The 14313-nt window shown below is 35.7% G+C and overlaps 1 protein-coding gene across 1 annotated transcript in view; it reads right to left on the bottom strand.

Moving 5' to 3' along the window:
- Window positions 1-14313, bottom strand: part of LOC127435396 (membrane-associated guanylate kinase, WW and PDZ domain-containing protein 2-like) — a 311603-nt gene that overhangs the window by 14055 nt on the left and 283235 nt on the right. Inside the window, exons 16-20 of the mRNA XM_051688849.1 lie at window positions 11417-11662; window positions 9739-9924; window positions 6816-7092; window positions 925-1141; window positions 196-339 (exon numbers count right to left, since the gene is read on the bottom strand). Of these exons, the coding sequence (XP_051544809.1) occupies window positions 196-339; window positions 925-1141; window positions 6816-7092; window positions 9739-9924; window positions 11417-11662 (1070 nt within the window). The remainder of the gene's footprint in view (window positions 1-195; window positions 340-924; window positions 1142-6815; window positions 7093-9738; window positions 9925-11416; window positions 11663-14313) is intronic.

The raw sequence follows: 14313 nt of genomic DNA on the forward strand, positions 1-14313 counted from the left end.
TGGCAACCAATTTGACACATAAGGTGCCATGTTTAATTATTCTTGATAATTATTGTGCCATATCCCATAGTTTACCCTTAAGCGTCTCAAAAGTTTGCTGACCCCTGACTTTCACCATGTCTCATAAATTTCCCCTCAAGGGACCAAGATTTCCCCTAAGAAAACATTCTGGAACAGGAAGGGATGCCAGCTTACCCTCATTCTCCCATTACGTATAGCTGGTCCATCTTCGGCCAGTCGCAGAACAAACAGGTCCATCTTATACTCGCGACCACCACGGATACTGAAGCCAAAACCTTTCATACCCTTTTCCAACTCAACCGTAAAGAAATCAAAATCCTGAAAACATGCACACGCACACACACACACAACAATAAAGGTCGATATGGATACATTCTGGAGATCCATGACGTCATTTTTTTAAATTGGTGGTATGTAAACCTCTTTTTGTCAGTGCCACTTAAAGGGATGTTTCGGGTTCAATACAAGTTAAGCTCTATTGACAGCATTTGTGGCATAGTGTTTATTACCACAAAATATAAAGAATAAAAAAGCTATTTTTTAAAAAAAAGCAAAAATGACATTTACAGTGGAAATAAACAGTGCCAGTCAATAAATATTAAAATATACACTGTTTCAAAAGTATAGCCACAAGTGTGACAAAATCCCTTACTGGGATTACAGGGTTTACTGATGTTAAATTATCGTGACAGCAAAGTCGTAATATTGTATATAACTTTACACATATAAGGTTTGTAAGCAATTTTATAACACTAAAATCATGTTAACACATATAATGTTTACATCTTGTGGCTATACATTGTTCTATTATTAACAACAGAACTACTCTCTATCTATCTAACTCCATACTGAAATCTACAATACAGTTGTATTATGTAAAGTGTATTGTGACTGCAGAGCTACCTGTGGCATCCTGTAGTCTGGTAAGGGAAAGGTGCGTGGGTCAGTGGACAGCTGTCTGTAGTCCAGCAGTGGAGGGTGCCTGTAATCGAGTGTTGGTGGCTGTCTGTAGTCTGCGACAGGAGGGTGTCTGTAGTCCACTGGAGGTTGACGGTAATCAGTGAACGGCTGCCGAATATCAGGTTTTACATCCTGTCTTGCTTTCACTTCTGACCTGTAGCTGAACAACCAATTAAATCACAGAATATGAATGAATGTTACATTTATATAGCACTTTTCTGACACTACACTCAAAGTGCTTTACACAGTGAACAGGGGACTCTCACTCAACCACCACCAGTGTGCAGAAACCACCTGGATGATGCAACAGCAGCCATAGTGCACCAGTACGCTCACCACACACCAGCTATTGGTGGAGAGGAGAGAGTAGAGTTATAGAGCCAATTAGTGGATGGGGATTATTAGGAGGCCATGATTGAGAAGGGCCAATGGGTGGAATTTAGCCAGGACACCAGGGTTACACCCCTACTCTTTATGAGAAGTATTCTAGGATTTTTAATGACCACAGAGAGTTAGGACCTCAGTTTAACATCACTATACTGGGGCATTACAACCCACCCAGAGCACAGGGTGAGCACCCCCTGCTGGCCTCCCTAATACCTCTTCCAGCAGCAACCTTAGTTTTCCCCAGACAGTCTCCCATCCAGGTTCTGAACAGGCTCAACCCTGCTTAGCTTCAGTGGTCAACCAGTCTTGAGCTACAGGGTGATATGATAAGGTCATAGAAGTTAAAGGAACAGTTCACGATTGGTTACGACACAAGTGAGAACCAAAGTTGCGCAATGAGATTTGAGAAGGGAAGATTATAATTGAGTAACTACTTAAATTTAGGTCTGCTCCTCCCCCCCAAAAAAAAAAAAAAAAAAAAAAATGAAAAATTTAAATAAGTATAGCTTCAGAAGACTTGGAATATAGCACATGAGTTATATGGACTACTTTTTTTTTTTTTTTTTTTTTTTTGTAGCTCAACAGCCCGTTCACCATCCACTTTCACTGTATAGAAAAAAATAGCATGGCCATTCTTTAAAATACCTTCCACAGAAGGTAAAAAAATAAAATAAATAATAATAATCTTACAGGTCAGGAACAACATGAGGGTGAGTAAATAATAACTGAATCCCAATGTTTAAAAGCTGCAGCCATTTGAAATACTAGGTTTCATCAACAAACAACCACGTCAATACACTGGAATAAGGAATACTGACTCGGTATTACCGAGTGGACATTTCTGTTCAAATTTGGTAATACAGTATTTACTAAATTTATGCCGGTTTTCCGGTGGAAGCTGTCAACAACACCCTAGCACTGATAGAACTAATGCTCCAATGAATTTTTCAAGTTTAATGCAGGATAATGTTCTGTTGAAAATGGCAAAGCCTAAGGAGCTCTAGGGTATATATTGAAACTTGAGTGAGCTCGGAGAGGAAGTAAGAAGTGGAATCACTGGCCCCTGCAGGCTATATAAATGATTAAAAACTGTTTTAAAGAGCCGTGCAGGTAAATTATTCAGTTCTGTAAGAGATAAGTGATTTTACTTAACAGCCTAATAGTGAGAGAGTGTCTGAGCAGGAGAGGTTAAGAGTCACTCTATAACTTAATACTATGAACTTTAACCAAGTTTGTTATTTTAACCAGGTGATAGGCCGAGTCTGACTGAAGTCTGTCTGTTGAAACAATACAGTATGTTTACTCTAAATAATCATACTCAAAAATTACAATTTTTCTAAACAGAGAGATATTTGATCATAATCTCAAACTACATTTTTACATTTTTCGAAGAAAATGTGAGGGGTGCTTGCCCGTGATGCTAGGGTGTTAAGGATGGTTGCCAGGGTGTTGCTATGCAGTTGCTTACCTGTACTAGGTGTTTTTTTTTTATCATTACTATGCGGTTACTAAGGTGTTCAGAGTGGTTGCTTACTGGTCAAGTTAAAAGGGTCTATGACATTTTGGTCCCTACATACAGTAGAGTCAATAGTCTCGATAGTCTCAATAGTGCAAGTCTATGGGATTCTTTTCTGCCTGTTTTATTGTCTGCAAGGCGAAAATTGTACGTTCAGTCATTTTAGTAATAGCACACCTCTCCTTTGTAGCAGAAACCTTGCAGGATGTTACACCAAAATGGAAATTTTTTAAAAGGGTTTCATTCAAGTTAGGCTGAATCAACAGCATTTGTGGCATAATGTTGATGATTACCACATTCACATTACCTCGTTTATTTAATAAAAGCCAAAATCGTGATTACAGTAGCTGGATTTCCATTTTGATGCGCATTTTGGGATATCACATTAAAACTGCTGGATGGAAACACCAAGATGCAAATAAAATCTCCAAAATGTGCATAAAAAACGTACACGCTCGCTCTTGAGGTGGATACATTTTTTATTTAATAAGAAGAAATGTGCATACACTGTGATGGAAACACATTTACTGGATAAACTCTACTGAATTTATTACACTCAAAAAATGAACTTAGTTGGAGTCAGTTTTACTGAATAATTTCTTGTTCACGTTAATAAACAAACACAAGCAACTGCATAAAATGTGTTTAACTTAGTTATTTAAACAAAAAAACGTGTCTTGTCACCTTTACTTCAGGCATTTCTGTTCAGTCAACAAATCATTATTTAGTGAAACGCACAAATACAAGAAAACCAAAACAGGATGTCCCTTTGCGCACACCGTATGTAAATGCAGCAGCGCGAAGCACATTGAGGAGATTATATTGGCGACTTTATAAGGTATGAATATTTTGTTTAAATCATTTGCCATCCTAAAAAATACTGCCGATAAAAGTACATGTAGTACACTATACAGTTTTATTACTTCAGGATGTAAGTTTATGGCATAGTCTGGCTCTGCTTTTCGATTACAATATATGTGTTCTTTCATTGTAGATGAGCTGTGTAAGGCAGATGAACCAGATTGAAGAGATTATTTCGGCAACTTTGTAAGGTATTAATATTTTGAAATCCTTTGACATCCTGACAAATACTGCCAAAAAAATAATAATAAATTGATGTAGAAGAACAAATAGTTTTCCATAGGTTATGAGTTTTTGTCGGAGTCTGGAAATGCATCTTGTAGATGTCACTAAGGCTTGTGCTCTGCTCTTGGCAGTAATATATAGCTTGAATCTGAGCTATCCATCTGATCTCAAGTACACCTTTGAGTTTCTTCAGAAAGTGTTAATGGAACTTGATGCAGACAAACTTTCACACAAAATACAGGTACTTAAAAACAAACTTAAACAAAATCATTGCATGTTCAGTTTCTTATTCCAGTGCAATGCTGTGGTTTATATTGTTGTTTAATTATTTATTTATTTTCTCAGAACTGTGAAATTGTATTTTTTTTTCATTTTGTTTTATTGATCAAAAATTTATGCCAGCCATAAATGTTCCTTTTAATAAGGGCTAAAAAAAAACCTGTCGAGTTCTGTAGTATTTTGGGGTATGCTGCCAATCTTGAGTTGATGTCAGGTTCATTTCTAGTATTTCTTTTAAGAAAAAAAAAGATTTATTACAAGGCTTGGCTGTATTTCAAATAAAAAGCTATTTGTTTCTGCTTATTTATTTAATGGTCTGATTATTTAATGGTTTTCTTGTACACTTGTATGGCAAAGTATTATGATTACAATGTAACTGAAATCCATAACAAATGTTTATTGCATTCTAAATGTTCATAAATTCAACATAACATTAAGTAAACTGTAAATGTATATTTATAGTATATAATAGTGACCGTACTAGGATTTCTTTAGTTCATACAACAAATTTAAGGAATATTTGTCAACTTTACATAAACCTTTTTGTAAATACAACATTAATTTTTTTTGTTGAGATTACTTAAAAAAGCTATGTGGAACCCACTTGACAAAGTTTTTTTAAGTAAATCCAACATTTCATTTTTTTGAGTGTAGGAATACAAGATGCGCATCAAAAAGTCATGCCACTGAATAACTCATTCATAACTGGACCAACAATCGCATCTGAAATGTTATGCTGGTCATCCTGAAATAAAGGTGTCTAAAAAAATCCAAAAGCCTGCATAGAGTTTGCAGAATTAACTAAAGCAACTGAATTCGAGAACACTTTGACACAACTTGTTTTCATTGCGTTCTATCTAATTAAATTTGTAAAACTATTTTACTTAAGTTTACTTAATCCATTTGAGTTTGGACTACATGAATACTTTTTGTAGCATTGATAAATCTGAGCAGGGGATTTCCATTTCCCAGTATGCTTTGCATGGGACTGAATGGGGTGAACAAAAGTTGCAATTATGTGCTATTTTATGCAGTTTGGAGCAAAATGAGAATAGGATTATTCACATAGGATTATGAGAAGGGCCAATGGGGGGAATTTAGCCAGGACACTGGGGTTACACTCTACTCTTTTCGAGAAGTGCTCTAGGATTTTTAAGGACTACAGAGAGTCAGGACCTCGGTTTAATGTCTCATCTGAAGGACAGTGCCTTTTTACAGCATAGTGTCCTCGTCACTATACTGGGGCATTATGACCCACATAGACCTCTGTTTTAATTAAGAGGTAGACAGATATATCGGTTTTACCGATTGATCGGTACTGATAGTTGCTTTTTGGAACTATTGGTTATCGGTAGTCGATAGTTGCCATTCGTTTTTTCATCATTTCATCATTTCAAAATAAGAGTCCCTGGTGTGTTTTGGGCTTGTTTATACTTAAAAGTCCCGCGTTATGCACCAAATCTTTCATTCTCTGGTTATATTGGGATTTTAGTTGAAGAAAAAACTGTCTGGGATTTTATTCATTTTGGACTCTTTCTCTTTGCCCTCCATAGTAAAAAAAAAATAAAATAAATAAATAATAAAAAAAAAAATCTATTTTAAAAACTATATGCTGATTAATTGGTTATCGGCCTTTCCCACCACCTTAGTTATCGGTATCGGCAAAACCAACTATCGGTTGACCTCTAGTGTTAATACTGAATGTTCTGTAATATTGGTATTTAAAACGAGTGTCTGTTAGGCTAGAGTTTTGAGGGTTACCACTGTGGTGAATATTGGCGCTTGTGTTTAGGTTGACTATGGACTTTTACTTACAAGCGATGTTTGATTGACAGTCCAACAGTTTCACTGTCCTTACACTAGCTAACTGGCAAATACTAATGATTAATAAAATAAAATATGTTGGACCAACATAAGAAAATTAAATAAATTAAACATTAGTAAACTTAGTAAAGTTGAGTTAAAATTACAATAGTACATTCATTTGACCAAAAACAACTAAATTATGCTGGCTGAATAAAACTGGCTTCATTTGAATTAAATAAAATAAATTGCTTGTAAAAACTTTCTAAAATTCTATTAAGTAAGGGTAATGACTTCATTTTTTGAGTACAGTATTACAACTTCTATTGTCATGACGCAAGCAAACCCTATAATCTGTGAAGCGCTGTAACGCCGGTAAATTTAATATACTTAAATCATGTTAACACATAATGTTTATGCCTTGTGGCTATACCTTCTTTATTTGGGGGTTTACGGAGTGGCCCCATTTACTTCCATTGTAAATGCCTTACTGTAACCACAATTGTTTTTTTTGTTTTTTTAAATAAACAGGTCAAAATAATTTGTTTGCATTAATCAACATTGTGCCACAAATGTCGATTGAACTTAACTTGTATTGAACATAGAATAATCCTTTAATACTACTTATTCTTCAAACCCCTAACCCCAAGTATGAGCTAAAGTAATAGTGATTCTTGCATCAAGAAATAATAATGAATACGACACAAAACAAACCTCATAAAAACATGCTGATGCAATAAAGACATTTGTGTTTGGGTCTTACCCACTGTCGTGGCTGTAGATCTGTATTGGCACAATTGAGGGCTGGGTGGGCGTGTTCTGCTGGGTCACTGAGCTGGGCTGATTGGCTGGGCTGGTTTGAGTGACAGGGCTGTGTTGTGCTTCTGAGTTAGGCTGAGGTGCAGAGTTAGACTGAGTGGTGGAGTTGAGTAGAGGAGCAGCACTGGTCTGGTTCACAGTGCTGGAGTGGCACACTGGACTGGGCTGAGCCATTGGGCTCTGTTTCTCTGAGCTGCCTGCAGAGGGTGTGCTGTTCGTCTCTGAAACAGAAAAAGTGAGGATTAGAGTGAGATAACTTCATTTCAGGGGTGGCAAATCTTCACTTGTCAAATTTCCTCTTAAACATTTCCGATTAACACTCAAATCAAATCTATTACTGCCAGACAAAAGCTCCATTATTTTCAGAAGTTCCCTTTGTTCAACAGGCATTGTTAAGCAGCAGCTCTACGCAAAAATGATTTGTTAAATTTGAAAGAGCTCACTCACACCTGTGTAACAATAATATCAGATTTTCATTTAAAAATCCTTTTTAACATTTACAATTTACGATTTTGTTCCAAAACATATAAAAGTACAATATGTTTAAAATTTGATTTTATAAATATCTTTTCAGAGTAATGCATTTATTGTACAATGGAAGTTAATGGGGCACAGATTGTAACTGAGGGTTTAAAAGTTTATATTTTTTTTTGTTGAAATACATTAATTATTCTAAAAAATAAATAAAAAAAAAAAAAAACATAAAAATAAATTATATATATATATATATACTTTTTGATCCATAAAGTTGTCCAAATCATCCTTTTGAGGTGGGACTACTTTTCTAGATGGAGAACATTTTTCCAATTCCTGTGGATGGAGTTTTCTCCATGTAAAAAGTGATTTACGAGTAGTTGCGTCACCTTATTGGCTTTACATGGTCATGACATGAGTTGAAAGGTTAGATTATTATTATAGATCACACAGATAAGGTTGGTAAGCTATTTTATAACACTGGTCTATGTTAACAGGGATAATGTTAAAGTCCTGTGGATATACTTTGCAATAACAGTGCAATAATTACAGGTGCATCTCAATAAATTAGAATGTCGTGGAAAAGTTCATTTATTTCAGTAATTCAGCTCAAATTGTGAAACTCGTGTATTAAATAAATTCAATGCACACAGACTGAAGTAGTTTAAGTCTTTGGTTCTTTTAATTGTGATGATTTTGGCTCACATTTAACAAAAACCCACCAATTCACTATCTCAAAAAATTAGAATACATCATAAGACCAATAAAAAAAACATTTTTAGTGAATTGTTGGCCTTCTGGAAAGTATGTTCATTTACTGTATATGTACTCAATACTTGGTAGGGGCTCCTTTTGCTTTAATTACTGCCTCAATTTGGCGTGGCATGGAGGTGATCAGTTTGTGGCACTGCTGAGGTGGTATGGAAGCCCAGGATTCTTTGACAGTGCCCTTCAGCTCATCTGCATTTTTTTGGTCTCTTGTTTCTCATTTTCCTCTTGACAATACCCCATAGATTCTCTATGGGGTTCAGGTCTGGTGAGTTTGCTGGCCAGTCAAGCACACCAACGCCATGGTCATTTAACCAACTTTTGGTGCTTTTGGCAGTGTGGGCAAGTGCCAAATCCTGCTGGAAATGAAATCAGCATCTTTAAAAAGCTGGTCAGCAGAAGGAAGCATGAAGTGCTCCAAAATTTCTTGGTAAATGGGTGCAGTGACTTTGGTTTTCAAAAAACACAATGGACCAACACCAGCAGATGACATTGCACCTCAAATCATCACAGACTGTGGAAACTTAACACTGGACTTCAAGCAACTTGGGCTATGAGCTTCTCCACCCTTCCTCCAGACTCTAGGACCTTGGTTTCCAAATGAAATACAAAACTTGCTCTCATCTGAAAAGAGGACTTTGGAACACTGGGCAACAGTCCAGTTCTTCTTCTCCTTAGCCCAGGTAAGACGCCTCTGACGTTGTCTGTGGTTCAGGAGTGGCTTAACAAGAGGAATACGACAACTGTAGCCAAATTCCTTGACACGTCTGTGTGTGGTGGCTCTTGATGCCTTGACCCCAGCCTCAGTCCATTCCTTGTGGAGTTCACCCAAATTCTTGAATCAATTTTGCTTGACAATCATAAGGCTGCGGTTCTCTCGGTTGGTTGTGAATCTTTTTCTTCCACACTTTTTCCTTCCACTCAACTTTCTGTTAACATGCTTGGATACAGCACTCTGTGAACAGCCAGCTTCTTTGGCAATGAATGTTTGTGGCTTACCCTCCTTGTGAAGGGTGTCAATGATTGTCTTCTGGACAACTGTCAGATCAGCAGTCTTCCCCATGATTGTGTAGCCTAGTGAACCAAACTGAGAGACCATTTTGAAGGCTCAGGATACCTTTGCAGGTGTTTTGAGTTGATTAGCTGATTGGCATGTCACCATATTCTAATTTTTTGAGATAGTGAATTGGTGGGTTTTTGTTAAATGTGAGCCAAAATCATCACAATTAAAAGAACCAAAGACTTAAACTTCTTCAGTCTGTGTGCATTGAATTTATTTAATACACGAGTTTCACAATTTGAGTTGAATTACTGAAATAAATGAACTTTTCCACGACATTCTAATTTATTGAGATGCACCTGTATATATTTTTAATGTTTGTTCAAGGTAAATGAATTGCCCCATAGACTTCTATTGGACATGCATTACTGTATTTCATTCTTGTTTAACAAACTAAGGACTAAATATTTTCTGTAGTAATCGACATAATAAAACAGATGCTGTTAAAGGGATAGTTCACCCAAAAATGAAACTTCTTTCATCATTTACTACTCTTTTTTTCATTGCTATTTGAGTAAAAGCATCCAGATACTTTCTGCAAAAAGTTCAACAGACATCCACTCACCATCCTGAGGGATGATCCTGAGTGTCACACTGAGTCCGGCGTCCTTGATCAGTTTGACGATGTCCGCATGCGGCATATTAACGATAGACTGATTGTTGACAGCCATTATACGATCTCCAACTTTCAGTTTTCCACTGTGGTCTGCTGGACTTCCCTCAATGATTCGCCCGATCTTATGAGGCACAGCTGACAACACACACATATACACACACTTTTTACGTGATACAGTGCCAGAGTCCGTCCAATTTTAGCGTTTTCCATCATGGCCTCTAAATTTCCTTTCCTGTTAGCACTGTCCTTTTTCTACAAGCGTGGGCGCTGCATTAGAACATTGTAGCCAGCCTCTTCAGACCTCAAATAGAGGAGCATCAATTATTGAAATATAAGTTTAAAAGACATGCTGCATTTTTAATACCACTATGACTCTCCGAAGCAGCAAGACTGAGTGAGCTATTAGCATCGTACCATCTACTGTTTTGGGCAAGATGTTAAAGGAATGTCTCGGGTTCAAAGGTTAAGCTCCGTGGGCAACATCTGTGACATGCTGTAAATGACCATAGACAATAATTTCAATTTATCTCTCAGTTTGTGAAAACATACACAAATTGCATTTACAGTAATGCACTTACAATGAAAGTCTAAGGGGCAAGGTATTGTATTGGAATAAATGTTATAATACACACAGTTTTGAAAGTATAGCCACAAGACCTAAACATTGTATGTGCTAACATGAAATTATTCACAAAGTACTGTTTACTTGGAGCAAAGTCCATCCTCTGGAATTAAAGGAATAACCCCCCCCCCCCCATTGCATTTCAAACTTATATAACTTTCTTTTTTCTGTGCCATACAAACAAAGATATTTTCAATACATATTTTGGAAGGAGACTGCAGATGTAAAAGGTTTATTGTGAATAAGCACAAAGTTTCTCAGCCAAAGTTATCATATCGCTTCAGAAGACATGGATTATACCACTTGAGTTGTATGGGTTACTTTAATGCTGGCTTTTTTGGAGCTTGAAATTTTGGACCCCATTGACTTGAATTGTATGGACAAAAACACCTCATACATTCTTTAAAATATCTCTGTGTTCTGCAGAAGAAATAATCTCATATAAGTTTGGGACAGCATGAGGGTCAGTAAATGTTGAGTGAATTTTCACTGTTGGGTGAACTATCGATTTAAGTCAGGAATGCATGACGATAAAGACAACAACTTAGACAACTTTACACCTCAAATAAGACATTTTTGTTTAGAAGTATTAATATAAGCACTTTAACACAAATTTGAGCTTCACATTTCTGCTTTTTAATCCTCTGGAATGCCTTGACCCATAGACTTCCACAGTTTTGTTTTTTTTTTTTTTTGGTTTTACAAACTGAAGGATGAAATGAAATCATTGTCTCTGGCAGTCGAAAGCAAGCCACAAATGCTGTTGTTAGAGCTTAACTTGAACATTCCTTATTCATTATGCATAACAATATGCAAAATGTTAATGCCCAATGGAAAGGAACAGTAAAATGACATACCGATACTGTACACAAATCAGTGGAAATGGTATGAACTCACTTGGTGGTTCCAAGCCACTGTGATATATTCAGCTGTCAGTAGCCTATGAGTACAGTGTAACAGCTTACAGAACAAATATGGTTTGTAATGAATGTGTAGTATGCTTACCAGCAGCAGGCGTGGTTTCAGGTCTGTTCAATGAACTGATAATAACAAATCCGAATCCTTCGGTCTCCTTGCGTTGGATGGTGACGTCACTGGGCTGCTGATTCTGATTAGCTCCTGTGTCTGGTGGGGAGGAGCCTACAGTGGATGGGGCGGAGTTATTAGAGAAAATTCTGGAGTTGAAGTCACTCCTTGGGGAGCTGTGCTGGGTAGATCCAGGACTGCGGCCGTTCTCTGGAAAGGGTTCACCTAAAGATAACAGAGTGAGAGAGAGAAAGTACGCTAAAGGGATAGAAGTGAAATAAAAGAGTTTGATGTACTTGATTTTGATAATAGGGACTGTGAATATTTAATGGAACATTTACAATTTGAATATTCAACGTTATCCAGCACTTTATCAGCAATTTTCTACTACTTTTCCCTAATTATTTTCCAGAAACAGTAACATTACACACATTAAATGCCTGATGAGTACAATTTTTAGACATATAGAGTTATCAGTAGTACTTAATAAAATTGCAAGATAAGGAAAGGTAGAGCACAGGCAAAAAAAACAAAAAACAAATTCTTAATAACTATTTTCTAGTAAAAGTTTAACATCTTTAAAACAAGATACATTTACTTGAGAAGCAAAACACACAATCACGGCCCCTAACCACATCCTCCACAGTTTTAGCAATAAATGCGCTGAGTTAATATGCGTTATTAATAAAAATTGTATATCCTTTCTTATATGCTAAAATGAGAACTTTCCTGACCCATGACTTCTAAAAAAAAAATACATAATTTATATGTTAAAAATATATTTATTTTAATTTTTTCGATTATTTGTCTTCTTTTTATTATGTATACATTTTGGATGGTTCATACATTTTTTTTTTAAGAATTTTTATTTATTTTATTTGTTTATTTTTTTTCCTTTACCTGTACTTGTCTTTATGATTGTATTCATACATTGTTTTATCTTATTGAATATTTATATAGAAAAACTCCACAGTTTTACCACCATTTGTGGACTTTTCAGACGGTCCCTTACCACACCCTCCACAGTATTAGTACGTTTTAGCACAATGTGTGGACTTTTCAGATGGTCCCTTACCCACCATAGGCACATTTTCCAACTTATATCAATGTTAAACTGGTGATTTGGAACGATTTCACCATGACGCCATCTGACCAGCTTAAATACGTGACAAATCATGTCCCGTATTGAATCAATATGGGATGCATCATTTTATCTTTAAATACGGGATGATCCCATATTTTACTGGACGGGTGGCAATCCTAACTGGGTTATTCATTACAGGTACTCTTCTAGTGTATATGCATATTAAAAACGATATTCAGATATTAATATATGTGTATTTTGCAGGCTAAACGGCTCTCTTGGAAAAAAGGCCCACTATATCTTGATGGCTAAAATAAATGTACTCATGCATTGCAGTGGAAAAGATCACATATTCTTAATGGCAAAGAACCTTTTTATCATTTATTAAAAATAATGACATTTGTCATGTATATTTGCATGTGCATTTTGTTAGTCTCTACTGCACTGGAAATGTCTATGGGTGATATCATATTTGTTGTAACTTGTACTCCCAATTTATTAACTTTTTTCTTGTTTGAATTATTATTATTATTATTTATTTATTTGAAATAAGTATAACTCATTAAATTATTTTTATTTTTAATGCAATTTTTAATATATATATATATATATATATATATATATATATATATATATATATATATTTAATTTAATTTAAGTATTGTTTTAGGGTTTTGTTATAGACAAATTCAAATATACATATTAGTTGTGGAAAATATGCACTACTGGAAAAACCCAATAAATACAATGTTCCAAAAAAGGTTATTTTTCTTACCCCATTGTGCAAACAGTTCTTTTTTTTTTTTTGATTTTTATTTTATTTTTTTTGCAATCTAACCAAATTGAGTGAGGTTTATGTTTAGCACAAGAAGCAACAATTTTCTAAAGGGGTAAGAGAAAATAATATTAATTCAAGACATACTCTCTGAAAACAAGTTATATTTTCCTACACAAAAAGTTATTTTATCTTGTTTTAAGTATGTTTAGATATTCTTACTGGAAATCAATACAGAAATACAGTTTTTTTTGTTCTTCTTCAGTGTGAGAGGAACAATGAGAGAAAAAAGAAAAAGACAGACAAGCTAATAAGGGATCATCTAAAGCTGTTTTGAAGCCTCTGTGTGATCATAAATTAAGCCAATAAAGACAGCAGCCAGGCATTTCTCCTAGTGCTCCACTGAGATGGAGGAGGAGAAACGATTGTCCAAGACAGATAAGAATGAGAGGATGAATCAGACGGAGGCAGGGCTCCAGTGGGCACATGATCTGCGCCTCAGCTACATCAAGAAATATTACATAGTGTGGATGAGCAAGAGAGAGAGAGAGAGAGAGTAGATGTATTACAAGCAGTAGTGAAATTACAGAACCTGCTTCATTACCTCCCATTACCTTACCTTCATTACAACCTACATCCCTACACATGATAAGCAAACACATGTTGCAACAGTCTATAATTGCTGTAACTGTCAGAAAATAACAAACCCAAAACTTTAAACAACATATACACAATATAAACTCAGCAAAAAAAGAAACGTCCCTTTTTCAGGACATTGTATTTTAAAGATAATTTTGCAAAAATCCAAATAACTTACAGATCTTTATTGTAAAGGGTTTAAACAATGTTTTCCATGCTTGTTCAATAAACCATAAACAATTAATGAACATGTACCTGTGGAGCGGTCATTAAGACCTTAACTTAGAACACTAAATAGACCTTTCTACTGACTCTGAAATACACCAAAAGAAAGATGCCCAGGGTCCCTGCTCATCTGTGTGAACATGCCTTAGGCAT

The sequence above is a fragment of the Myxocyprinus asiaticus genome, chromosome 45, assembly GCF_019703515.2.
Source record: "Myxocyprinus asiaticus isolate MX2 ecotype Aquarium Trade chromosome 45, UBuf_Myxa_2, whole genome shotgun sequence".
In the NCBI taxonomy this organism is placed as follows: Eukaryota; Metazoa; Chordata; class Actinopteri; order Cypriniformes; family Catostomidae; genus Myxocyprinus; species Myxocyprinus asiaticus.